Raw genomic sequence first — 26,961 nt, forward strand, 5'->3', positions numbered from 1 at the left:
CGATTAATCCAAATTCTAAGGCAATGAGGTATTCTACACTTCAGATTCATCATGGCAAGACATTCAACAATCAATCAGCACAGAAGAAAGAACTCTGTTCATGAAGAGCTCATCTGGTGATGCTCTGAGTTGCCAAATTGATTCACTTATCAGCTTGGCCATAGGAGTCTTGATAGGAAGGATTTATAAACCCCTAAGAAACTTGACTTTATTCTGTTGGGTGAGAAAACTCCTTCAGGAAAAGTGTTGGCTCCCTACCCATGGGTGATCTCAAGGAACAAAACAGCCATTATATCATGAACTTTTTATGCTAAGAAAAAGATATCAAGATGCATCAGGAAATGCAATGTCAATTCAAGCACCATGAAATTTTGTCAAGCAAAAATAGTCTTTATTCAAATTTAATGGAAACAGGGGTCACTATACTTTGCAAGACGGGGAAAAATAAAATTAAAAAAAATTCTTTTCTTTTCTTTTTTAATATAAAACAATATAATCACAATACCAGAATATGGAACTCTACAGTTTATTTCCTATGGGTTACTGCAGGTATCAATTTTCCTCGACTGTGCTATTCACAACTTTGTTAAGTCCAAAAATATGAAACCAAAGTGGTAGGAAACTTAAGACTTAGCACTTTCACTAAATGGCATACATCAAAGGGCATCAATTCAAGGGCAAAATGGTTGAACTCACCATACCTACCTATGTCATCATTCCAGCCTTAAAGCCATCCAGGTACTGAGCTCCCTGTAGGAAAGGCCAGGCCTCAAAGCCAAGGCATTTTGGATATTCTACTGTGGGCCATGAGTAAAGGGGGTTTTCAAAGAGAAGACTGCTTTCGGTCGAGCAGGAAGGCCTGACGCCAGGAGGCTTTATGGAGAGGAAGCGCTTAGACTTAACAACTGTAGACACACCATTAGGGGAGTTAAAAATGTACAGCAGTGACATATGTTCTACTTCAATCACTTGTGCTACGGCTACCAAACATGTACAAAAGACTTCTTGGGTAGTTCCAGCTGTGGTCGTAGCCAGTTAGGACCTTGAGTGGGACCTAGATCTAGACCGGGAGGGCGATCTGGACGCAGACCTGGATCTAGACTTGGACCGGGATCGGGTTTTTGAGGCGGACTTTGATCTGGAGCGTGATTCTGACGGGAGGTTTGGTTTTGATTTGGAATTGGACCTCGACCTGGACCGGGTCTCCTGATTGGCGCCAGCATCCTCACTCTCCCCTCGGCCTTCCCTCTGGCCGGACTCGGACTTGGCGTGTTCCCGCTCCTTCGAGCCTGAGCGGGATCGCGATCTGGACTGGGAGCGGTCGGTGTCTTCCTTCTTCTTCTTCTTGCTGCTGCTGCCCGACTTGCTGTCTCGCTTGCCGCCCCGTTTTCTGCTCCTCTCGCTCTTGCTGCGGCTGCGGCTGCGGCTGCGGCTGCGGCTCTCCTCCCTGCTTCTCTTCCTCCCCTTCCTCTTGTCCTTGCTCTTGCTGCGGCTCCGGCTGCGGCTGCCTCCTTTGCTGCGGCTCCGGCTGCGGCTCTTGCGCAGGCTCTTCTCCTTGCTTCTGCTTCGGCTCACGCTGCCCCGCTTCTCCTGCGCGCCCCTCTCCTGGCTGCGGCTTCTACTTTTGCTCTTGCTTTTCTGCCGGCTGGGGCTGCGGCTCTTGGACTTGCCGGTGCTGTCGCTGTTCTGGACCTTCTCCTCGGCCTGGTCCTTGCTCTTGCTGCGGCGCTTGTCGGCGCTGCGGCTGCGGCTCCGGCTCTGGTCCTTGCTGGGGCTCCGGCTCTTGTCCTTCTTGCTGCGGCTGCGGCTCTGGCTGCGGCTGCGGCTCTTGCTCCGGGAACGGGACCCTGACCTGGGGAGACATGGGGACGGCGAAGCCGCATGTGACTTTGTACTTTCAGGCTGCTCATGAGAAGAACAGACTAAAGCTATGTGTGGAGCTGTGCCGCACAATACAAAGCCCGGCTTGTGCTGGCCAAGGACTGCTTTCTGAACCCCCGAGACTCCAGTCCAGAGCTGGGAATCCTGGGGTGAGGGAAGACTGGGAACACCATTAACACCAAAGTGGGAAACGGTGCCTGTGGGCCCTGCATGAATACCAGGAAGACCTACCTGGATCGGGATCTACTCTTAGAATGACTGCTTTTGCTGCTGCCGCTTCGGCTTCTGCTCTTACGAGAATGTCTGCTTCGAGAGCGAGATCTAGGGGAGAAAGTTTTTTCTTTTTTAATACTTGCTGACAAAATGCTGGCTGAAAAGAGTCAATTCAGACATCCTTTCTATCAAAAAATATGCATGGCCCTGGCTGTGTCCAGGCACAAAGCTGAAAGAGAACTCTCTCCTGTGCTCTGGGCCCAGAGATCCAGTCACCCGCAAACACTCCGCCTGGAATGGCCTGCCTGAAACTCGTAGTGCCTCCATTCCTGAACCCACTGCCCCCCAGACGTGCTCTTTTTGCTGGGTTCCTTCCTTATTCCCACCGATGCCGCTGTTATTCACCAGTTCCTCACACGAGGAACCACAGCCACCCTCGACTCCCCTCTCTGCCTCACCGTCTTCTGCACTGTTGATTCTGCCCTCGATCTTCTCCAGTTCATCCACCTCGGCTGCCCCCCAGCAAGCCACCACCACTCTCCCTGGTACCGCAGCAGCCCCCTAACCAGCCTTCCTGCGTACACTTTTGCCCTTCACTTATTTATTCAACTGAGACCAGAGAGCTGTTTTAAAAATACAGCTGACTCTTGAACAACATGGGTCTGAAGTGCCCGGGTCCACTTACACACGGGGTTTTTTCAATAGGTACGCACTACAGTACCTCACGATCTGCGGTTGGCTGAATCCACAAGTGTGGGCACTGCGGATGTGAAGGGCTGGCGCCCCAACCCCGCTTGTTCAAGGGTCAACTGTACCCTCCAAGATTAAAGAGTCTCTAATAAGCCGAGACTGTGGACTCTGTCGTTTCCTACCAAAAGCAACCAGGGCTCCTTGGGGAAAATGACCAATTCCAGGTGCAGGGCAGGAAAGGCAAAGATGGAACCTCTCATCATGATGGAAAGAGACTTCCAAAGATTCCTGGGTACTATCATCTATGAAAGAACTCTTGCTCAAAATTTTTAATCTGTATCTCAATCACACCTCTCTAGACCTAACTTCCAGTTTATGGAAGCTCAGGGGATAAAGTACAACAATACAAAGAGGAAACATAAATTCAGAATGTGGGACAGTATTAAAAAAAAAAAAAAAAAAGCTAAGAAAAGTAATTGTCGTGGGGTGGGGTGGGGGGATGAGGTAGGGGGACTGCTTCAGACTGAAGAGACCCAATAACCCCTTGCAATACATGACTAGATGGATCCTGGCCAGGAGAAAACACAGCTCTAAGGATAGCCATGAACAACTGGGGAAATCTGAATACGGCCTGGACACTAGATGACTTTATGGGATCACTGTTAATGTTCTTAGGTTGGAAGACAGAAGTGTGCTTATCCTCATTCTTGGAGATACACGCTGAAGTATTTGGGGGTGAAGTGTCACTCTCCACAACCTCCCTTCAAATGCTACAGCACAATAAATGTATAGGGCGTGTCTATAAATATACAGAGAGAAAGACAGAATTTTAGTAACTGTTGAAGCTATAAGGAGAGCATATGAGTGTTTATGAACTATTCTTTCAACATTTTATGTTTGAAAATGCTGCAATAAAAAATTTGCGGAAATATTTAGTAAAGCACAGTCACACAAAAATCAAACAAAACCAAAAGACACAGAAGCCAACCTGAAGGGCTCCCAATGACCAAAGACAGAACAATTTGAGCAAAAACAAATTGACTGCAATGGATCAAACATTAAATATGCAAAGATCCAAGAATTCATTCAAAATAATACTAAACAAGCAACCTCACCACCACCTTTGGGTGTTGCTGGGCACATTCAATATACTGAAAATTGGTAAATAAAGGTATCAACTTTTACTTTCCATTTCTTATAAAAAATCTATTTTAGGGTGGTAGCAAAAGGGTGGAAGAGGGAAATCATCCTTCATAGAACTACAGCCTTTAAATGCACAAAGAACGGAAAACTAGAAAGTCATCATGTTACAACCACAGCTGAATGGCTCGAGGTAATGATTCTCAGCAGATGTTAATAACTCCACCGTTAGGTGCAATGCTGGCGCAGAACTGTATAATGGACGGCTCACACGGATGCATGTTATCATCACTCAAAGTGGGACATCCAGACACCACACAAGTGCTGCAACAGGAAGTACAAAGCACCTGCTAAAATACTGGCCTTACTCTAAATGCCCGCAAGACCTAAGTATGACTTTATGGGAAACATGAGGGACAGGATAAAGGGATGTGCTAAACATCACCAGAAGAGCACAATCTGCAAAATCTCAACTACGGAAAAATCTTCAGAACAGAAAACCGTTTCTTCCACAACTAAATGGACGGAAAATAAAAAGAGGTTGAAGGACGATGCAGCCATGATTAAAAGGAGAATTAAGACACATGTCATCTGATTGCTATGTGTACACCTAGTTGGGATTCTAATATGAACAAAACAACTACAAAAATACATACATATTTGAGACAACTGGGGAAAGGTGAATACAGATGTGTTGCTGTGGTATGGCCTCATGATTTTATTTAAAAGGTTAGGGCCTCCCTGGTGGCGCAGTGATTAAGAATCCACCTGCCAATGCAGGGAACACAGGTTTGAGCCCTGGTTGGGGAAGATCCCACATGCCGCGGAGGAACTAAGCCTGTGTACCACAACTACTGAGCCTGCGCTCTAGAGCCCACGAGCCACAACTACTGAGCCCGCATGCTTCAACTACTGAAGCCCATGCGCCTAGAGCCTGTGCTCCGCAACAGGAGAAGCCACCGAAATGAGAAGCCCGTGCACTGCAATGAAGAGTAACCCCCGTATGACACAACTACAGAAAGCCCAGGTGCAGCAACGAAGACCCAATGCAGCCAAAAATCAACCAATCAATTTATAAAATAAATAAATAAATAAGTTTATAAAATAAATAAATAAAAGGTTAGAGATACCCACTTTATAGGCAGAATGACAGGATGTCTAGATTTGCCTTCAAACAATGAAGTAGGAGGGGGTGATGAAACAAGACTGGCAAAATGAAAGATACTGAAGCTGGATGGGTGATAAGTATAAGGGGACTCAAAGTTCGTATTTTCTCTAATGCTTTATGTATTGTTTTCAATAAAGAGTTAAAAAACAAAACAACAAAACCTGAAAAGCTTAGACTAATGACTTCCCGCTACTCTTAAACCCTTAACCTGGCCTGTGGCTCAGCAGGATCTCGCTCTTCTCTACCTCATCTCAAGCCATGCTCCTCTGCTTCCCCCTTCCCCACAACAGGGCCTTCAAAATACGCTGCTCTCTCTGCTAAAAAGGCACTATCCCCCCTCTCTGCCCACCATGTCCAACTCATCCTTTAGGTCTCAGCTTCTATGACAGTCCTTAGGGAAGCCTCTGCCAGCTCTCCGGACGAGTTGGGCCGCGTACCTTCCCTTTGACATACTTATCACAATGGTAATTATTTGCTCAATGCCCGTCTTCTCCACTAGATTGAGTTTCATGAGGGCACGGACCATGTGTGTCTTGTTCACAAATGCCTGGCTCATCTGCAAAACAGCTGCCAAATAAGACAAAGTCTCCACTCCTGAGTAGCTGGAGTATCTGTGAGAGTAACAAGGGGTGAGTGGTCATGTTCACCCCCAGTAATGGTATGATTTAGGGGACCCAAGAAGAAATGTAAGAGAAGGTCACTGATACCTGCATCAGAGAAAGGACTTTAATTCTATTTGTACTCATGACAAAAGAGTTCAAGAGTTTTGCAAATAAATGTTCAGTTCAAAGTTCTGAGTAACTGGACCAGACAGAACCATGGTACTGAGACTTCAACAGAATACTGAAAATGGATTATCTATGTGCTCATTAATGAATTTACAGCAAGCGCCAACACATTATTAGTACCTTGAGTGACTCCGGCTCCTGGAGTAGGACCGGCGTCGTCTAGAACCGGGCTTGTCTTCAACTAATCTGATTTTTCTGCCATTGACTTCAGTTCCATCTAACTTTTCCAAAGCTCTTTTCATATCAGAGTAAGACACAAATTCAATCACCCCTTCATTTTTGCGTCCCTTGTGAGCATCTGCATAGGTCACTTCTCCCGCCTGACGCATATAATCCTAAAGAAAAACAAAACCCCCCAATAGGTTAAGACACATTTTGTGAAAATATCTAACACAATCATAATGAAAGTTTTCCCTTTCCTTTAGGAAGAAATGCTAGCTTTCCTCAGAATGAAGTCGACTCTTAAGTATTTACAGCTACACACCGACCATTTACTGAGGTTCTCTGAAGTGTTAGGCATTAGGTGGGTAGTAGAGATAATAAATAAATAATTTAACTGTTTCTTTAAATAGTTTTGTTTGAATATAAATTTTTTTAGTTAACTATCATTTCCCAAATTTTATAGTGGCAAGTTCTTTGTTTACAGAAGCTTTAGAAGCTCAAGTTACTACATTTAACTCAGGTCTTTTGCATTTCATCATAAATCCTTATTGAAAACACGTATAGCTGTGGATAAATATCTAAGGTAAAAGGTAAACAAATTCAAAAATGGATTACGAAAGACAAAAAGACGATAGAACAATATTGTCCAGCTCTGGCTTCAAAGTGGAATGACCACCCATGTCCCTTCACTATTATAAGCCTCTTTCCTCATTCTCTCTGAGGACTTAATATAACCCAAAGAGAGAATACAACTAACATGACAGATAAATACTGAAGTGATATATAAATAAGAGAACATGTGATTAGTGTTTAAAAAGAAAATGAAATCTGGGGTCTTGTAGCCAATTTCCCCATGTTTGTTTATATATAATATATACTCAATAATAAATATTTGTGGAATGAATACATGAATATTCAATAGCAGTTCATTTTTGTTATTGCTTTCCTCTCCCTATTTTGCAAAGTTACAAACACTGACTATATGCCATTTGATACTATTCCTCTACTCACTGCATCATAAAATGTTTACATGTCTTAACATACATTACATTCTTCATAATTAGTGTGTCCAATACTTTTTCTGAGGATTTCCCAATTGCTGGGACTTCTGGGATTTCTGGGTTTTATATACAGTCCTTGGCCATTATTCATAATCTAGCAATGACCGTCTTCATGCAAAAATTTCTTTACTTCAGCTGAATTATTTGCAGGAGTGGGGGCTCTGGGAAAAAGGCAGGGAGCCCATATAATTTATCGTCCAAACTGGGATACATCTAAGAGTAAAGGAAGATGCTATTAAGTTATGCCACACCTGGGACTATCCTGGGCAAGTTGAGATATTGCCATACTTCCAAATTAATAATAATAGCTGCTAACATATTGAATGTTCATTGGATGATAGGTAGGATTTAATTAATTTAGTCCTATTTAGAGCCACATGAGGTAGATACAATCATTATCCCTATTTTACAGGAAAGTGAAATACAAGAGATATTAAGCAAACTGCTCAAGGTCGTTCAGGTAGTAAGTGAAGGAGTTGGGGTCTGAACATAAGCAGCCAGACTTAAGGACCTAAATTCTTAGCACCACCCACACCGTGGGTAAAACGACCAATTCTCAATGCCACTACTCTATAAATTTCAACTCAACGCCACCACTGGCTATTATGAATTTACACATTTTTAAAAACTAACAATATACCACCTTACATTAGTTTTATTTTTGCATTTCCGTGATTAATAGCTAGCATTTGTGCCTGGAACCATTCTAGGCTTTTTATATAAAAATGCATTCATTTCTCACAATAACTCTGAGTAGAAATGAGTATTTCTCCCATTTTATAGTTGAGGAATATGAAGTGCAAGAGGAAAGTAAGTTGCTGAAGTAAAATAACTGATAAGTGGCAGAGCTGGGATTCCATCCAGGCAGGTGGGCTCCAAAGTCCTGCTCTGAAGGCTCCCTTGACTTCCTAGGAAATTGGCTCGACTACTCTCCTTTCCCGAGAGGGAAACTGCCAAAGACACAGAAGTATAAAACCAACTGAGGACGTTGGCTAGGCTCCATTTTAACCGCAAGTTGGAAAGCCTTTCTAGTTTCTAAGCCATAATGTTCAATCCTTAACTCTCAGAATACTGGAGTCATTCCTTCAGAGAGGACAGTCTTGTTGGCAGACACTCAGTAAGGGCCTGCTGTAATACTGACAACCAACACAGTGTACTAGAAAAAATACCAGCATATGTTTTAGTCTCAGCTCTTCTGCTAAGACCAACTGTGCGAATTAACGTTTTCTGGATCTTATCTTTGTTTGCTAAAGACTGTTGAGAGCACATTAAAAAAAGAAAAAAAAAAGATGTAAAAGTGCTTTGATAAGTTACTACTTTTTGCTGAACCTAAACATACTCACTCATTTTGCTAGAGATGACTTGTTTAATGATGGACTAAAAATGAGAAGTGAGATAGGAAACTCTGAGCAACCTTTACATTTGCCCTCCTAAGACCATCCAGGTTAAGGCACGCTCAATAAGGTTTTTTCCCTTTTGAGATTAAAAACCAACACCATTTTCAAAAAACGAGCTGTCATCAGTACACTGCATGGCCAGTACACCACTGGACTGTACTTTTTGACATTAAAACTCTTTCAGGACAAATATTCAATGAAAAACAAATAAATCTTAGAAAAGAACATGGGTCAGATAGTCATTTTCACCAATGAGGCTCTACACTGGAAGCTGACACAAACTTGCCTATTACAACTAATACTGCAGGAAACTGCTGGCTGCAATTTTTTCTTTTATTAGGGAGAAACTACATTGTTATCTCTCTGTAACATTCTCTACAGAAGAAAATTTCACATAACATAGGTTGTCCTTAGCATGCTGGCCCCATAACATACAGTAGCAGTGAGATTCCAGTGTCTTTTGTGTTCCTATGGAAACTTTAATTGGAAAATCTCCAAATGCTTTGGGAAAGTTTTCTCTGTGTGCCTGGGCCTGCATAAAATAACCTCTTTCCTTAACTCAACCTTAACTCCTGCCCAGCTGTAACCCAGAAGGTTAACAGGGCCCAAACCTTTAGGTCTTGCCAGCTGCACCGACTTGACAAATTCTCCACAATAAGTCTGTATTCTGTGCGGGTAGGAGGGCCATATTTATCTCGGCCACTTCTTCTATAACCATATCCACCTTTGGAAGGTTCAAATAGATGAGATTACTTCAGTGGAGGAAAAAGAAAAAATGATACAGCACATATTCCCCTTAAATATACCATCTACCCCCACCCCAAATAGTATATATTTTAACTCTATCCCCACCCTTAATTCTAATCTAGATTTTAAAAAAAGCAATCAGCTAACATGAAAATTTAATTTAATTTACAAAGTTGTAAGTATGTATTCATTAATATTTATATTTAAAATTAACATGCATAAATTAAAAACTATCAACAATTTAACAATTTAGAAATAACTAACCAAATTACTAAATCAGTTACTGGCGTTACTCACAGTGATTAAAGTTTTTGTGAACATTTTATACGAAAAAAAGATTTTCAGGCACCTATTTCAGTTTAATCTCATCTGTGTCTAACCCTTGGGATCCTCACCACCCAGGTCTAATGGGGAAAGGTTGCGGTCGTCACATGGCTTCCTGTTTTTGGTCAGCCAAGGGCCACAATGGTTCAAAGAGCCACGCATGGAAAGGTAACCCAAGGTCAGCAAATGGAACAGGCAGTCATCTTAGCCTCAAAGGATTCTTTTAATTAAAACATTGAGGTCTTTGTTAAATCTATGTTAAACAATTGCATTACAGAGAAAAAAAACAACAACACAAACACACATCATTAAACATATTTATAAAGTATTAAAACAAGAAATTTATGTCATTAATTTAATTACAATTAAACATTATTAAAGATGTTTATTTGCAATTTTACATTTAAAAAGATACATAAATTTATAAAACAAATGGCTTAAATATCAATACATTTCAATGTAACATTAATTAATTAATTACTTTAAAAATTAACATTTAATAACAGGCATGTCACTGATACAAATGCCCTTTAAATGCTTACTGCGTCCAGAACCGTAACTGCCATCTCGTCGCGGGCCGCGGGCATGCTCAACAATTACTCGCTCACCACAAAGGTCTTTGCCATTCAGTTCATAAACAGCATCATCTGCATCTCGCAGATCATCAAACTCCACAAACCCATATCTAGAAGAAAGCAAACAAAGTCCTGGTTGGCACCATTCTGACACCCAGCTTCACTAACATTAAAGAGAAAGCAATGAGGTTCATGCTTAGCAAAGGTTAGGTGGGTTTTGCAAACTACGGATCAGCTTTCTCTTCCCTTTAGCAGAAACCACTCAGCTTTGTGCCCGTGGGTACTGCAAGAGGGCAGGGAGACTTCTGAAGGTTGACTCCTGTCTTTCTAATAGGAGGCTGGCTAAATATACAGAGACCACTTCTTCTGTTCCCCAAGTAGCTGGTGGCAACTGCAAAGACCTCCACAGGGATGCTTGGTATAAGGTATTAAAATACATAATTCTACAAGATTGAATATTTGCTCTTTCAAGTCACATAAAAACTCATTTTCTTTTTTTAGCTTTAGCCCCAAAGTGGTATCTTAGAGAACAATTAGACCTACATTTAGGCACTGTGTCTTAACTGTTAAATCATGTATGGAGTAACAAACCAGGTTTAAAAAAAAAAAAAAAAAAAAAATCACAGTACCCTGACTCTCCTCAGTGAAAAAAAAAAATTTTTTTAAAGTTCCCATTTCTCTACCTAAACAAATAAGTCACAAGTGAATTAACTATTCTAGAAACTACCAGTGAAAAAAATCTGGTCCTATTCTCTTCCTCATGATATTCCAAATTCATTTCCATGAGGTATTGGTAGGCTGGAATTCTCTAAAATCTATATACAACTGTGCAAACTTCTTTTACACAGTAGTGCTAGCAATTTCCCAGCAAACAGGTTTGGTGGTTTAACATATATCCAAAAGAAAACAACCCCCTACCCCAATCCTACTAATGCCTGCTGAAGAGTACAACTTATAAAACTAAAAGGCAAAATTTGTAAGATATTTATAAGCAAGGTTAAACAAATGCCCTATCAACTGTTATCAAGAAACTTTTAGTTTGCTCTGATGTGGCTGTGAAAAGTCTAGCTTTGTGAGCACTGCCTATAGCTAAAAACCAAAACCATCTTAATCATACAAGTTACAAGCAACATCTTTAAACTTTAACAGAGCTATGTATATAGGCAGATACTGACTACAGTTTCCCTCCGGGTTTACACCTACTGAAACTAAAGACAGGTTACAAGACTTGCCAGAAGTTCATCCAGCCTGACCAAAATTATTCGTTTCTTCAGCATGTAATGCTGTACTCAGCAACATGCTAAGTGAGAGAACTCAGAATTGAGGAATTCTTCCTTTACTAAAGATTAAAGAGTTTCTATCAAACAAGAGTCTCTCAAGGTGACAATGTACAGCTAAAAACTTTGGAGGGTTCTTTATGCTGAAATGTCTCTGAGTGGCATTCAAACTTCAAGAGGCACTGAATCTCAACTCCATTAAAGAAAAGTAACACAGAAACACCCAGTGTTTAATGGGAAATGTTCTGTAATGACACAATTCAGAAGACACCTGGCTCAACTTATGGGTTATGAAATCTTTAAAACATGGTTTCACACTTCCATAAGCTGGAATTGCCGAGCAGCGTAATAAGAATGATTTTGACCATGATTGTCATATTTGACAAAGTAAAGCCTCTCCAAATCAATAACTTGCTATGTTAAAAAGTGCTTTATGATCATTAAAAATCTTTAATAGATAAAATATATTGCAGCTACTTTTTTCTTTCCTAAATAGAGTGAGTCATCAGGAAAGCTATACTATCATTTTTAGAGACAAAATAAATAAAAAAGAGCTAATAAAAAAATCAAATCTAACTACTTTTTGCTTTGGTTTATTCCTAAATAGATCATAAAATACCTCCTGCCCCCAAGAGTACCTTCCTTAATTTAGTTGTCAAGATTGGTCACAGGTCTGCATTGCCCACTTGCCCAGATGCCAAGTATAGAGGGATGAGAGAAAACATCCAACACGGGCATGATAAAATGGCCTCCACGCCCTTCTAAGAGTTCACACTGGCTCGGAACCATTCAATGCCCCTAACTCATCTGATGTGATGTCATAAGGACAACGCTGACTCACAAGGATTAAATAAAGAAGTCACAGAACACCCCATTTTCTTCAACAAGCAAGTTACTTAGCCACATTTTGGGGATATCCTAGTAACTTATTAAAACAGCTGACTTAAGATCAAATTTATTTCACAGAAAAATCTTGGCTACTATTCTGTGAAAAGCCACAAAATCTATTTGGAACATTTTAATGTCAAAGTCCAGTCCAAGGATTAAATCAGGAACCTGACTGTCACTTCTGTCACTGACATGCTGGGTGGGCCTGGAAGACTAAACCATACTCCTGCACCATAAACCATACCTGATAGGATTCCTGTCCTGAGAGCAAAGTAAAGACCAGATCAGTGTGTGGTTGCTTCTACCACATCACTGTTTATTTAGATCAGTTTTACTGAAAGAATTACTTCACTCGGTAAGTAATTGGAGTAATTGGTAAGTAAGTGGAGTGAATGGGTTCCCCAAATAAGGCAGGAAGACTAGATAGCAACAATAAAATGGTACTTAATATTTATTAAGTAATCTCTATGTACTAAACAATGTTATCTTATTTAATAATCACAATACCCAAGAGCCAGGTACTGTTATCTGTTTTACAGATGAGGAAACTGAGGCACATCGCATTAAACAATGTGCATAATAAAACAGCAAAGCTGACATTCAAAGCCTGTGGCATGACTCCAGAACTCTATCTAAGACTGGAGCAGCGGGAACTGGCCTGGGTTCTAGTCCTGGTTCTGCAATAAACCAACTCTGAAAAGCACATTTAAATCACTTTATTTCTCTGGATCCTAGTTTATCTGTGAAATGAGGGAGCTATACTACGTATCTCTGAGGTTTCTCCTAACATCAAAAGTATGACAGTTAAAATGAAAATTAGTCCTCCTCTGGCTTAACAATGGGATAAAATTTTAGTTTTATTTAAACAGTTTAACTGTCTCTGAATTAAATTCTAGTGCCTTTAAGAAAGCAAAGCTCTTCCTGGTAACACGGGAGAATCTTTCTAAATCGATCTTAACATCCCTTTGTGCGTTGTAGCAAAAAACGTGAAAGTAATCTCCTCTCCCAAAAAGTACTCTCCTTTTGAATCATTTGTCAAAGGAGGGATATAAAATACACGCATTCATGTGTGCACACACTATGTGTCGGCATGTGTGTATTTATGTAGACATATCTCTGGTGTGACCGGTAGGTAAGCCTTACAAACATAACCCAGCAGATAAATTTCTCAATTCTAGCTGCAGACACCCCTCCTCTTCTCTATTAAAAACAACCATCTTTCAGTAATTCTAGTATGAGAATGAAGAAGATGAAGGAATTCAGGAGAATGAATCTACTACAAATTAATAAATCCCTCTAAGGTAGGGACTGATAAAAACCAAAACAAATCAAACCCCCACCAATATGCCTCCTCTGGCTTGACTCCCAGATGTTGTATCTTTCGACCTTTCTCTCTACACCTATGTGAAAGAACAAAAAGCATGGCCTAACTATTAAATGTAAATTTTTTCAATTAAAAGAAAAACTCCTTTCTTCAATGTTTCTCTGCTATTGCCTTTTCCCACTCTTTTCCTCTAGATCACATTTAATCCCAACAAATTTAGTCAAAAAATGATGGCCGAGGAATTCCTGCCATTTTCTAAGAAAAGTGGGCACCATGATTCTTACCAACTATAGACAGGTATTCTGGATACCACAAACAAAAGCCACGTTGAATTACGTGGGCTGCTCTAAACTTTAGTCCATTCTTATACCACTGCCAATGTGCTGGTCTTCCTCACTCAACAGCTGATGTACTGCTCAGACTATCAGTCAGAACTCTGAAATGCTAGAACTGGAATGACATGTTTTTAAAACTAAAGTACTCCAAGACTTCAATTTTCAAAATGTTAATCACACTTTTTCACCCAAGAAAAATTACCACCTGAGGTTGTGTTGTTGCTGAATAGTCTTCCCCTGATCTAATGACCTACACCAATGGTCCCAAATACCACGCCGTATGTCCTACTGAAGAGGCTGGGGAGTCTATCTCACCCCTCCCGAAATGGCTTAGGGCCATCTCCGTCTTCCAAACATCTTCACCGGACAGGGCGTGACTAAGGGGGTGCGCACCACCAGCTGACTGACGGGGGGTGGGGGCGAGGAGCGAGGGAAAGCAAGCCTCCATGCGTGTGCCTGCTGTCACCCGCCAGTACTGCTTACCGCCGGGGCACGCCTTGGATGTTCTCTCTATAAGAAAAATTTGCCCCTTTCCACGGTGGATCTCTGCTCACCTTTGTCCTAAAACTGTGCCACATGCTTTTCTTTGTATGTGGACATGACAGTCCTCAGCCAACCATCAGCAGGATGTGAGTTTTGTTTTCCCAATGTGGTGAGCCATTCCCACATTCACTCATTTTCCTTGCAAGAACCGAACCTCTCCATGGCTGGTCAGGATTAGGGATGTTGCTGTAGCCAAGGAAAAATTTTCATCTGTTGAAGTTAACCCATGGGGTGGCTTGAACCCTGAAACTAGGGTCAACAGCAATGTACTTTAAGGGCAGAGCCCTTAAATCTACCCTGAAAGAAACGGCATTCAGTGAACAGGAATCAAACAGCTTTCTTTCAAAGCACTCAGTGTTGATCCTATGCTTCAGCCAGCTTGTGTTATGAGGTGAAAAAAGTTAGGGCACACTAACAGGATAGTAATAAAAAACGAAAATTCTTGCTCTCTGCATAAAGTGCTTGGAAAACTGCAGAAAGACACTTCTGCAACCAACTCTCTAGTGCTCAGGTGAGGCCAACTCAGAGAAAGCTTGTGAGTGACAACCATGTAAGTGCCCCCAATTCCAAAGGTCTGCAAAATTCCAGGGAAGCAGTGGTCAGGCCCTCAAAGTAGAATTAACCAATGTCACATTCACTGCTCTGAGTCACTGATTATGGTTGCAATTTGACTATCCCAGTAACTGAGGGTTGTTTATAACCCACCACTAGGAGCTCCTACCACACAAAGTGGGTTCCTGAGATCCTTTTTATCCTGAGACAGGAAGGAGGCTGCTCTGGGCATTCCGGCCTCCCTCTCTTTAGCCTCAGAGGAGGGAGGGCCATCACGGCCACCCGTGGAAGGTGGATGACTTACCCGTGCTCACTGAGTGGCAGAGCTGGGGTGCGACTTCAGGGCTCACCAGTACCCAGTCTGGGGCTCTTTTCACGTCGGCAAACTGGCAGTTCCCGCACACCAAGAGCTCTCTGCTTAGAGCTAGTGTGGATTCCTGGTCTGCAAACGTTGGCCACAGCTCAGTCTGCACTTGATCTTTCCCCACCTTCAAAGAAGAAAACCTACCTCATGATTCCTCTCTTCTCGGTCCCCTGACCACCTGATTCACTCCTAACAACACTGTCATTGCCTCTGGCTGTTCTTCTCTGGCTGCCCACTTAGTGCACTGCCTAGTTCTACAGTGTGCTCATTCTGCTGGGCCCCCAGGGCGGCCTCTTCCTGTTTGATCACCTTCCTTCGTTCAAGAATATGGCTATTTTTACTTAGTCAACTTGTCTCTTTAAATGTAGTGGGGAAAGTCAGCGGCTTTATCATTCTTTTGCTCAGAGGTCTATATTGACTCCTAAAGATCTTTGTTGATGTCATTCTCTAAACCTGGAATGCCTTGATTACGCAAGGTGAATCACAGCAACCATCTTCCACGGACTTGAGAATTCTCTTTCATGAAGTCTCAGAAACTTGCCGGACTCTAAGCATTTTAGCACTGTCTTTAGCATTAGCACTTCTATTCAATTTTATGTTTTACATGATAATGTTTTGGTGACCTTTCAAGCCTTGTTCTTTTTCCTTTGTGCTTATCCTCTCATTTGATTATGAGCTCTTTAATATTAACAAAGGCTAATATTTAGAACAGTGCCTGGCACACAGTAAATAATTCATCTATAATATTTCATTCATTCCTCATATCATATGCGAAGAATGCACTACTACTACTACTATTACTCCCATTTTACAAAGAGAAAAATGAGACTGGGAGAGGCTAAGCAACTGGCTTGTAGTCAAGGAGCTCCTAAGCGGTATAGCTGGATTAGAACCCAGGTCCATCTGACTCCAAAACCCAAGCTCTTAACCACAAGGTCACAGTGCCTTTGTAAAGGCAGCTGTTTCTTTTCTCCCACAGTCCTGAGCACAATCCTTTCAAATTCAACAAATGCTGCTGCTTGACTTGATAATCTAACCTTAGATAAGCCAGGCTGTATTAACGTTTTTTGGATACAGCTGGGTCAATTCTCCAGAGGAAAAAAGAAATTGATCTTGGGGCAGGTGAAGCACCCCTAAGCTTGGAGTATGTGACAACCAGGTTACTTTCACTCGTCTTTTGGTTCCCATTAGCCAGTGTCAGCCATCTGGTCCTTCCGAAAACATGTGTGGGTTCAGAACATAACAGACTAGAAGAATAGAGGAAAAATAAGATTATTCTGTGCAATCCCCATTCTGGTGGCCCCATATTAACCCCTGGAATCTGTCTTTGGTTTTAAGGCTCAGCAAAAATTAGACCAGCATAGAGATGATGGAAGGTTGGGCTTAGAGGTGGTAGATGTGAATGGATATTGACAGTATTATGTATTTAAGAATGCATTTAATTAGTTTTGTAAGGAATGGTGACCGGGACCAAAAAATATAAGCATGAATGGTGTGGGAAAAAAATGGATGAGAAATCAAAGAATGCTATAAAGTTTACAGACTTCCAATTATACAAAGATTATGGCAGCAACCAGAAAAGTACTTTGCAGATGACAGCCATCTATGATCTGATTCAACTCCAAACCACTATTAACATGACTACTCTAGCCCACCAGGACTCTTTCCCTTTTCAAAATCCTTTATAATAATGTTCACAACTCTGAGATTTACTGATAATCTCATAGATGAAGAAATGAACGCTTACAGCAGTTAAGTAAAGGCTACCCAACACCTGGGATTCTTCAACCCTAGGTCCTAACCTAAAATCAACACTTCATCACCACGTTCTACTATCTCCACACTAGTGGAAAGAAGTGGTCCATAGAGCAAACAGTTTGAGAAACACAAGCTCTAGCACAGAAAATCAGTTACATCAAATTATATGCTGTGGAAGACAAATGCCCACATGAATGTTAGCATCTTATGAGAAATATTAAATGGCAAGAAATACCATTTCTGCATCTGATGTGTGCTAGTAAGTTGTGAACATCCTCTAAGCTAATAGTGGAACCAAGCCTATACGTCAGTTATCAAAATTTTAACACCAGTCTAGGAAAATAGAGAAAGATAACAAATCATTAAGAAAATACCAGCCCATCTCTGAAGGAATACTCACATACTGGAGTGAGGAAAAGAGAACAGAAACAATCATTATTCTAAAAACTAAGTGATAATACAAAATTCCTTCAGAAAGCAGGAGCAAGAGAGGAATCTGTAACCAATTTCAAATCTAGTCTTACTTTGTAACTGGTCTATGGGCCTATTTGCCATTTTGTTTCAACTATCCAAAAGTCTTTCAAAAATGAACTAAGCAAATTCACTTTTACTAGGCTGCTTCCATATTTCTACCCTATAAAATGGGACTACCCGCAGGAAGCAACATACTTGCAAATAGTTTGTGGATCAAACTATCACAACCATAACCCCGCTGTCATAATGAAGTGTTTCACTGTGACCTTTTAAAGTCAACAGGGATGCTTTCCTTAAAGGGGAGCAAACATAGTCATACCTGTGTACATTTCAATTTTCTGACACTTATCCACACTAAGGGTAAATGAAAAGGTCTCACAAGAAGAGAGATCAACTATTCCCTGATGACACACTAAAGCTCATGAAGACTCAATCACAAATTAAAAACAATTTAAAAAAACTCAAGAGATGAAAGTCATATTGCTAATTTAGAATAAAACTCCTAGAACGTAAGAATCACTGTTACTTGTAGTTAATGAAATAAAGGTGTACACTCAGCAGACAACACTACCTGATTCCACACCAAAGCTACAAACAAAACCAGTTTGTACTTACCTCTAAAACCACACTATAGGCAGGGTGACAGGTGTTAAAACCTCTTAGAAATTATGCCTCTTGGGACCATCCTGGCTGTTTCCATGTCCCTCATAACCACCCCACGGTCCCTGTTTCCTTTTCTTTTTGGTCAAAGATGCCACTCCCCATGCTATTTCTTGGGGATGCCCTTCCCTTGAAAATCAGTCATTTAATTCACTTAATATTTTAATGGATGTTTCAAATTCCTTAAACATTAATGGATCAATAGCTTCATTTCATCCACATGAAATAACTTTTCTCAAAGTCAGTTCATCTGGTCTGTGGTTCCTAACCCCCTTGCCCAAGTCTCCTGCTCACCTCTTTCACTCCTGATGGCTGAATTCAAACCTCCCTCCTCCAGTTTCCCCCCCTCTAGGCCTTGGAGGTCTGTGTTCATGGAGGCCCCCATCTGGCATCCAGGCACAAGACATGGTTGGGGGCCCCGGCGGAGGGCCCTTTAAGTGGCTCTTCAGGCATCATGTGCAGTTCCAGGACCTCTAGACTTTCATCTCAACACACAGGAAAGGTCATGCAGGGCATTTCCTCAAAATACAGGCGTGCAAATCCAGGGCACAATCCATCCCTCACCTTCAGGATACTCCAAGACCAGATAGCCCTAGCTATGACAACAGGACAGAGACTGTTCACTGCATCTACTTGCACAGATCCGACCCTGGTCAGCCATCACAAAGCTGATACCACCTTTCAGCTCTGCAAAGAGTAGCCTGAGGAGAATCAGTAGCAGTCTCTGTCCGGGGCCAACGTCATAAAAAAATAGCACTTGTCTCACTTTTGGCAGTAACTTGGCAGCTTGTTGGAAGCCTCTGCAGAGAGACTAAGGACTTCAGGCTGTGGAACCTGAACTACCTTCTCACCCTTGGAGGCAAGCCCCAAAGGATAGGAATGAATCGTCTGGAAGCAAACAACACGGAGAGCAACTTTGGCTGACACCACCCATGCTCTATCTGGTATGTGAATAAGAAAGATCTTCAGTTTCCAGAGTTGTCAATAACTCATTTTGTAACCTTGGCCCTGTCATTTAATCCCCCGTGCCTCAGTTTCCCCGTCAGTACAAACTAGAGACAACACTTATTTTAAAATTTCAGTGTTAGCTTACAAACTTATAAATATCACCCCCAATAGTATTCTCTCAGATGCTTGGAGCACCTTTCTTCCGAGGATCTCAAAATACAATTTGCTGTTTAGGTTACTTGGAAGTATCCAAAAATATCGGGAACCCAAACCATATTTTATCTAGTCTACATCCTGTGCCTACCTTTTAAGAAGGGAAAAATATTTCATGTGGCCCTTTTATTCATGATACATCAACAAGGAAGGGAGGAGCAAGCTATAAAACTGAGGAATAGGGATTTAAAATGATTTGGCCAAGTAATTACAGACGATGTTTACTCTTATCACAAACTGACTGGGAAACCAGCAACAAGGAGTGGAAGTCTCAAGCCAGGGCAGTTTAAGGTGGTAACGTTTGGTCAAACCGCAGCATGGTATGGTTTCTTGGCAATGACTTTTCAAAATGACAGAAATTTAAAAATCACCCATGGCTTAAGAAAAAAAGTAACCTACCTAATATATTTTGGGGGGAGGTATGTTGACCTCAGCAAGAGACTTCAGTACAAAAACAACTTGGTCACATTTGTAACAGTTACATTCGATACTATGAATAAAACAATGACAGAATGCTACTTAATCCATAGCCCTGTTTCTCATGATTTCTTATTTGTTTAGGAAAAAGTTCTTGGTTAAAACACCTGAAACCATTTCACCTGTTAAATCAGCAAAGACTCTGAACAGTACCATGGGCTCAGTGCTGACGAGGCTGCCATGATGGGCGTGCTCATGCACTGCTGCTACAAGTGTAACCGGCACGGCTCTGCAGGGCAGTTATTTGGCTATACGCATCAAGAGCTTTCAAAATGCTCACTCCTACTGTGACACATGAATTTTACTTCATAGAATCCGTCCTAAGGAATGATTAAAATGCAAACAAAGTTTTTTGCACGTGATATCCATCACAAGGTTATACAGGACAGCAAGAATTGAGAGACAGCCTAGAAGGAATGGTTGGGTAAATCATGATATAGCCATACAATGGATTTTGTGCAGCCCTAAATGATGTTTATGAGAAAGATTTTAATGTAACAGAAAAAATATATGAGAAAAATTAAGCAGAAAAAGTGGGACATAAAATTGCACATAAGACCTTGTCTATGTTAAAAGGATTCTTAATGATACCTCTTTTCTACTTTCTGCTTTTGGTATTGTCTAAATTATCTACAATGCACCTGTATTTATTTTCTAATCAGTCAAAAAGTTATTTTCTAAAAAAAGTTCTTGAACCTGTTATGCTTGGTAGGCTAAAAAGATAAGGCTTAAAGGCTGCAAGATAACTTCCTAATATATATTTTTAGACATTCTAATTAAAAAGTCATAATATTAAAAAATTATGATCAAGAGTAGTTGAGAGTTCAGAAAAATAGGAACTCTTAAATACGACAGGTGAAAATATAAATAAATACCATGGAAACCAAAAGGTAGCAAAAGTTAAAAATGTGTACACTCAGCTCTCCATATCCTGGGTTGGTTGAACCTGTGGGTGTGGAGGGACGACTATGGGACATGGACATCCGTAGATTTGGGTATCTGCAGTGGGTCCTGGAACCAATCCTGTGAATATACTGAGGGACAACTGTATACACTCTGACTCCAAAGTCCATTTTCAGGAATCTGCCCTAAGATTTACATAAAGGATATTTGCCACAGCGTTATATACGTGTAAAATACGTGCAAAACCAAAGACAACTGCAATGTCTTGCAACATGGTTTTGCTTATGTACATTAAATAGTATTTCTATGTGGGAATACTATGTAGCCCTTAAGAATTAGGTTGTGGGAGAACACTTAATGACAAAAGGATCAGGCTGTTAGGTAGAAGCTGATTACAAAACAGAACGTACAGTACGAATCCAATGTGAAAAAGGGAGGCGGGGAGGCTTAAGAAATGCATGCACCTGCGTGCGGAAAAAAGACAAAGTCTCAAAGTGCAGATACTGTCATCTTTAATTTTTGTCCTCTATATTTAAAAAAATGTACAATAAATATGTAAAATTTTTATAATCAGAAATAAATACATACTATTTTGAAATGTTATATAGATTAAGTATGGGCTTTTTTCTTTTTTTTTTGGCCATACCATGCAGCTTGCAGGATCTTAGTTCCCTGACCAGGAATTGAACCTGGGTCCTCAGCCGTGAAAGCAGAGTCCTAACCACTGGACTGCCAGGGAATTCCCAAGAATGGGCTTTTAATACTAAACTACCAGTTCAATTAACCAGAAACCAATAACTTGGAACATCAATTATATTTTCCTTATTGCCTCTTTAAAAGACAAGAAGAAAAACAAGCTCTCATCAAGGATTTAGTCAAAAGAGAAAATCCCTGTGTAGGTTCTGGGGTTGGCAGAGATTCATCCCAGTATCTCAGGCCTAACAGTGCCCTACAGTGCTCAGGGACAAACAGAACAACAACCTGACTCGCTGAAAGCCGTAACATATTTAAAAAATTAACTAAGGGGTATCTTCTACTTGAAGGAATTTTAAACAGAGGATGAAAACAAAAAACTTCTTGGTAATACTTAGATATCATGAAAATCCAACTACACAGACCAGGACACCCCTGAAAATTCTGGCTGTTCACAATTTCACTGTCTGTAATATGAAACAAAGGTTCTGAAATTTATAGCCAAGTTTCCCTGGAGAGCGTTAATTCACACATTTAACCAACTAAAACAAAAAACCAAAACCAACCCCCCCCCCCAAACCCTCAATGGTTTGGGGGTTTACCTGCTACTAGGCAAATAAAATAATCTTAGAATGTGATATGTTTCATTCATTAACTAAAATACGGGAAAATTAAAATATAAAGATCTGAGACCAAAACCACAATATTTTGTGGCAAAAGAAAGTACTGTACTTAAAAAAAAAAAATCTACATTTTACATGAAAAAAGTGATTTACTAATAAAAGAGAAAGCTCACAGAATTCACAAATAATCAAAGACAGCAAAAGTTACCACAGAGTTGGAAGGCTATAAACAGCTGCTAATATTGTTGCTTCCTTGACCCCTGGCCCACCGTGGCTCTTGCTGGCGTTAGTGTGGCACATACAAATGGAGGAGACCAGAGGGGATCTGGAGTGGCCTATGTTGTTGTGGGAGATTTACGTCATATTCGTGGCCCCAAACTAAACCATCTTTCCAGGAGTTCTCTAAAACTAAGGCAATCTAGATTAGGGTTACCTGGTACAATAAAAGCAGGCAATACATTACTGCATACACCTCCCTTCTCCTAATCCCAAGAGGGTCCATAAAATGTTCTCCTGGATACTAAATCTCCTTTGGAGAGCTCATCTGCTGCCTCATTTGGTCAACTTTCTATTATACCACTGCTTTACACCTACTTAATTAATTCAGAACTTTACCTACAACCCTTCAGCTCAACATAGCTACGGTCTACTGATAAATCTCACTTCTACAAATTTGAACTCTTCAGCAATTCTTCAAAGCCCTAACCATCCAAAATCTTTTGAGTTTCAGTTACTAATAATCACAATCCAGATATGTTAAAAAGGCTTCTCAAGGGGCTCTACTATCCTTTGTACGTTTCCAGGACTATAAGCTTACACATGTTGCTAAATTATGCCATCCTTTCAAACTCCTCTGTGCTACTGCCATCTAATCCAGTCAGTTGCTTGAAATACATCTATATACCATTGGTCCTTTGTTCAGAAGTCATTTTCCTCTGCAATGATTCCTGAATGCTACCAGGAGGTGCACCTGTTTGGTGACTGTTGACACCTGCCTTCAAATCCCTAAAATGACTTCTCATTCTTCATTCCCTTGACTTTCTTTCTTTTTTTTTTTTTAAATGATTTTATTGGTCTAGAATGACCAACCGTTGGCGTGAGGGTTTGTTTGTTTGTTTGTTTATTTATTTATTTATTTATGGCTGTGTTGGGTCTTCGTTGCTGTGAGAGGGCTTTCTCTAGTTGCGGCAAGCGGGGGCCACTCTTCATCGCGGTGTGCAAGCCTCTCACTATCGCGGCCTCTCTTCTTGCGGAGCACAGGCTCCAGACGCGCAGGCTCAGTAGTTGTGGCTCACGGGCCTAGTTGCTCCGCGGCATGTGGGATCTTCCCAGACCAGGGCTCGAACCCGTGTCCCCTGCATTGGCAGGCAGATTCTCAACCACTGCGCCACCAGGGAAGCCCTCCCTTGACTTTCAATCACAGATTTCATGCATATCATGGTTTAGCAGCACAACTGTAAAAATGACTAGTTCCCCAAGAGACCCACGTATTTAGGGTCCTGGAAGGATCGATTGATCCTTCCTCTTAGATCACCATTTCTCAGGTTGCTCGATTATTCCCTCCAGAGCATTTGAACTCCCATCCATGATTTTGAATGTTTAGTGTAAAATCTTACAGTTGTTGTTTCTGATTTATGTTGTTAAACTTCTAGATCATTCATGAGACTCAATCCAAGCTAGACTGTTTATATCTCAAAATTCTTCCTTATTCTACCATCACCAGTTATGACATACACTATTCCCAGATACTTCAAGCCCCAGTCAATCCACACTTCAAAGCCTATTTCAGACAAACCATTCCAAGTTTCACTTCTTGACTTTAAATTGAGAGCAAGCATTGCTTAACTCAAAGTGTATGTTATAACCACAAGCACTTAATTCACTCAAGGGCAGAACTGGTTTTCTGCCTCCTCCCTTCATTTAGCACAGTAGAGGCATCTTGTCAGTTATCAACATATTTGTTCCCTTAATTAGCTTTCCTATTAACATCATTTCCTGCTCACTATCACTTGAGTAACCTTAGAGAACAGACCTCACCAAATACGCTTTGTGTTACTAAACACTTAAGCTAAGATGTCTCCTTATGATCAAGGTCAAATCCCTTTGATTATAGCTACCATTTACAGCTATGAGCCAAATGCTTTACAACTATTATCTCTAATCTTCCTTTTCCTGGTGGATGGGGAAACTCAGAATCACAGAAGTAACTTGTCCATAGGTAGTAAGTGGTGAAGCTACGATTTGACCCAGGCCTGTTTGCTTTCAAAACCCATGCTTTCCCCACAAAATTTACTCTGTCAACTTAATTGGGCTCTGAAGAAAACTGGGAGTTTGAACTTGATTGTTCAGACATATGATATGTATCACAAGAACAACCCCCTGCCCACTTTATCTAGTACGTTTAAGAACTGAGAGCTCTATTGTACAAAATGAGTAACTTCCTAAACCTTCTACTCTAAAAGAAATCAGCATTCATAATAAACACTTGATGGAGGACATTTTCCTTAGTAAGAAGGTGGTCCTTCCTAACAATCAATTTGAAATGACTTGTTAAAATTTTAAACCCAGCCAACAGTTTGAGTACATTGTAGCTTCCAATTTTTCTCAAATGTTCAACTTAGGTATCTTTCATAACTTCTCAAGTGTTAGTTGCTAGTATTACATTGGGGAGTAAACTCTAGCCATATCAGACCTGTTGCAAAGTAGATCTTAAAAAAAAAAAAAAAAAGCCAAGAGTTCTTCTAACAGCCAAGGTTTAGTACCCTAAAATGTTTCCCCACTCCTTTTACTTTTTTATATCCATGTCTTTGAAGTCCTACCTAACATTTCCCGGTTCTCACAGTTTTCCCTGTTGAATATCTTTTCCAGGGCTGACTCCTCATGCTTTCCCTGAAACTTGTAGCCCCTGCGGGCCCTGCTCTACCAAAGTAGATTAGGAATACAAGTAACAGACCATACCCGGGTGGGTAGTAAGTTAGCAATTTCCTAACTGTAGGTCTCCGTCTACATCAACTAGTTGACTAGTCACGGTGGCCACTATTCTCTAACAAATTCTACAACGACAAAACAATTTTTTGGCAAGTTGGAGAACGGAAACCCCAGCATGGAAACTCTGTACGCAGTCTTAAAGATAGCAGGCTAAGACTTTAATTTACCCTTGTAGAGGGAACGGTGAAGGCTTTCAGCACCGCAAGCCGATACTTTCGAAACCGTCCCTAGACTACTCAAACTAGAGTCTCCCGCCCAAAAAAGTGTAGCACATGGCAAGTCTAAAAAGGGCGTCCCTTCAGAGCTCCCGTCCCCGGGAGAGATGCGTTGTGACCATCTGATCCATTAGACTGGGGAAGAGGTGAAAAGGGAGGAGGAAATCTGTTTGTTTCCAGCAGCCCTCAGAGCGGGAAAGGTCGGTCTCTACTGAAGATGAACCAGGCTCCGGCTCCAGCGCCTGGGAAGGAAAAACCCAGGCCTCCCCGGAGCCCTGGAGCTGTGCCCTCCCTCCCGGAGCCCCAATCCCACTCGGGTTTTCCTTCTCCCCGTCCCACTCAGAGCCTCACCATCGCTCCCATTATCCCTCCACCACCCCCACCCGCGCAGGCGCAGTGGGAACCGGGGCCTACCCGCGCCCCCGAGGCGCCGCGACTATGGCGGGGCCGGAGCAGGCCGGCAGCTCCGCGCGGGGTAGGCGTCCCACTCCCGTCCCCGCGGCCTCCCCGCCACCGCCGGGGCCCCGTCCCCACCCGGCAGGCCCCTCTTCCGTCCTCCTCACCCGTTCTTCAGATCCACCTCCAGGATCTTCCCGTAGCCCTTAAAGAAGCGCTCCACATCGCGCTCCCGGGCCTGGTAGCTCAGGCGGCCGATGTACACCCGTGGCATCCCGGCAACAGCTTCGGCGGCGGCGGCTTGGCCCGGCCCCAGCCCCCCTAGGCGGCGGCCGGCGAAGCGAAAGCGCGGCGACGGCGGCGGCGGCAACGGGCGGGCGGCGGGACGGACGCAGCCGAACCCGGCGACGTACGCGAGCACGCAGCTCGCGAGCACGCGCCTCCAGCCTCCCCCGCCCTTCCCGCAGGAGGAGGGTAACGGGAGGGAGCGCGCGTTCGCTTCCCGCTCGGCCGGGGCGTGCCCGGAGGCGCGCCGGCGCGGGGCGGGGCCAGGTGATCGACAGGCGGCGCGGGCGGTGCGGGGGCCCTTAGGCCCCGGGCACGTTCTCTCGCGAGCTTGGCGCCAGCGCCTGCGCCGCCCTCCGTAGCCCGTTGGCTTCCCCTTTCTCCCCGGAAGTGTCCGCACCTCCCCCATAGCTCTTCGAATGTTTCTGCTTTTGTCCTTTGATCCGGGAGTGGTTTCGACTTTAGAGTAGATTTGGAATTAAACCTGGCTTCTAACCGTCTAAGTGTCTGACCTTGGGGTCGTTACGCGCCTCCCTTTTGAGCCTCGTTTGTCTTCTCTGTAAAAGGGGGATAGTAATTCCAGCCTTCCAGCGTTGTTTTGAGAATTATAGGCGTACTGTCCCCAGCACATCGTAAGTGCCCAATAAAGTAATGCCAATATTACTTTAAAAATAGGATGACTTGCTTCAGTGGAAGCAGTGTGGAGAGTGGAGAAGGCTGGAACTTTGGAGCTAGATTGACACTGGCTTGACACTGGCTAAATTAACTGGACCAACTTAACCTATTTTCTTTTAAATCTCTTTTCTAACTTGTAAAATTAGAATAATTTATCCCATCTCAATGGACTACCAGGGTAACTAAAAGTATATGTGGAAGGGTTTGGAACAGTAACTGGAACG

The 26,961-nt window shown here is 42.1% G+C and overlaps 1 protein-coding gene across 1 annotated transcript; it reads right to left on the reverse strand.

Annotated features, from left to right (window-relative positions):
- Positions 1 to 369: 369 nt before the first annotated feature.
- SRSF4 (serine and arginine rich splicing factor 4) lies at positions 370 to 26,240 on the reverse strand. Its single transcript, XM_059917265.1, has 6 exons — positions 25,945 to 26,240; positions 10,114 to 10,256; positions 9,112 to 9,224; positions 6,001 to 6,215; positions 2,113 to 2,202; positions 370 to 1,852 (listed from the first exon to the last, which is right to left on the reverse strand). Exons 1-6 carry the CDS (start codon positions 26,049 to 26,051, stop codon positions 1,036 to 1,038), a joined length of 1,485 nt encoding a protein of 494 aa, XP_059773248.1. The 5' UTR covers positions 26,052 to 26,240; the 3' UTR covers positions 370 to 1,035.
- Between the last annotated feature and the right edge of the window lie 721 nt (positions 26,241 to 26,961).

This window comes from Balaenoptera ricei, chromosome 1 (genome assembly GCF_028023285.1).
Source record: "Balaenoptera ricei isolate mBalRic1 chromosome 1, mBalRic1.hap2, whole genome shotgun sequence".
In the NCBI taxonomy this organism is placed as follows: Eukaryota; Metazoa; Chordata; class Mammalia; order Artiodactyla; family Balaenopteridae; genus Balaenoptera; species Balaenoptera ricei.

Bases quoted from the DNA above. Each gene is read 5' to 3' on its own strand.
- SRSF4 (XM_059917265.1), bottom strand. From the start codon at position 26,051: ATGCCACGGGTGTACATCGGCCGCCTGAGCTACCAGGCCCGGGAGCGC. The intron at 6,216-9,111 runs GTTTGGGCCCTG...GTTTTTCTTTAG, and splicing joins GCAGCTGGCAAGACCTAAAG to GATTATATGCGTCAGGCGGG. The intron at 2,203-6,000 runs GTACTAATAATG...TTTCTCCCCTAG, and splicing joins AGGAGCCGGAGTCACTCAAG to ATCTCGCTCTCGAAGCAGAC.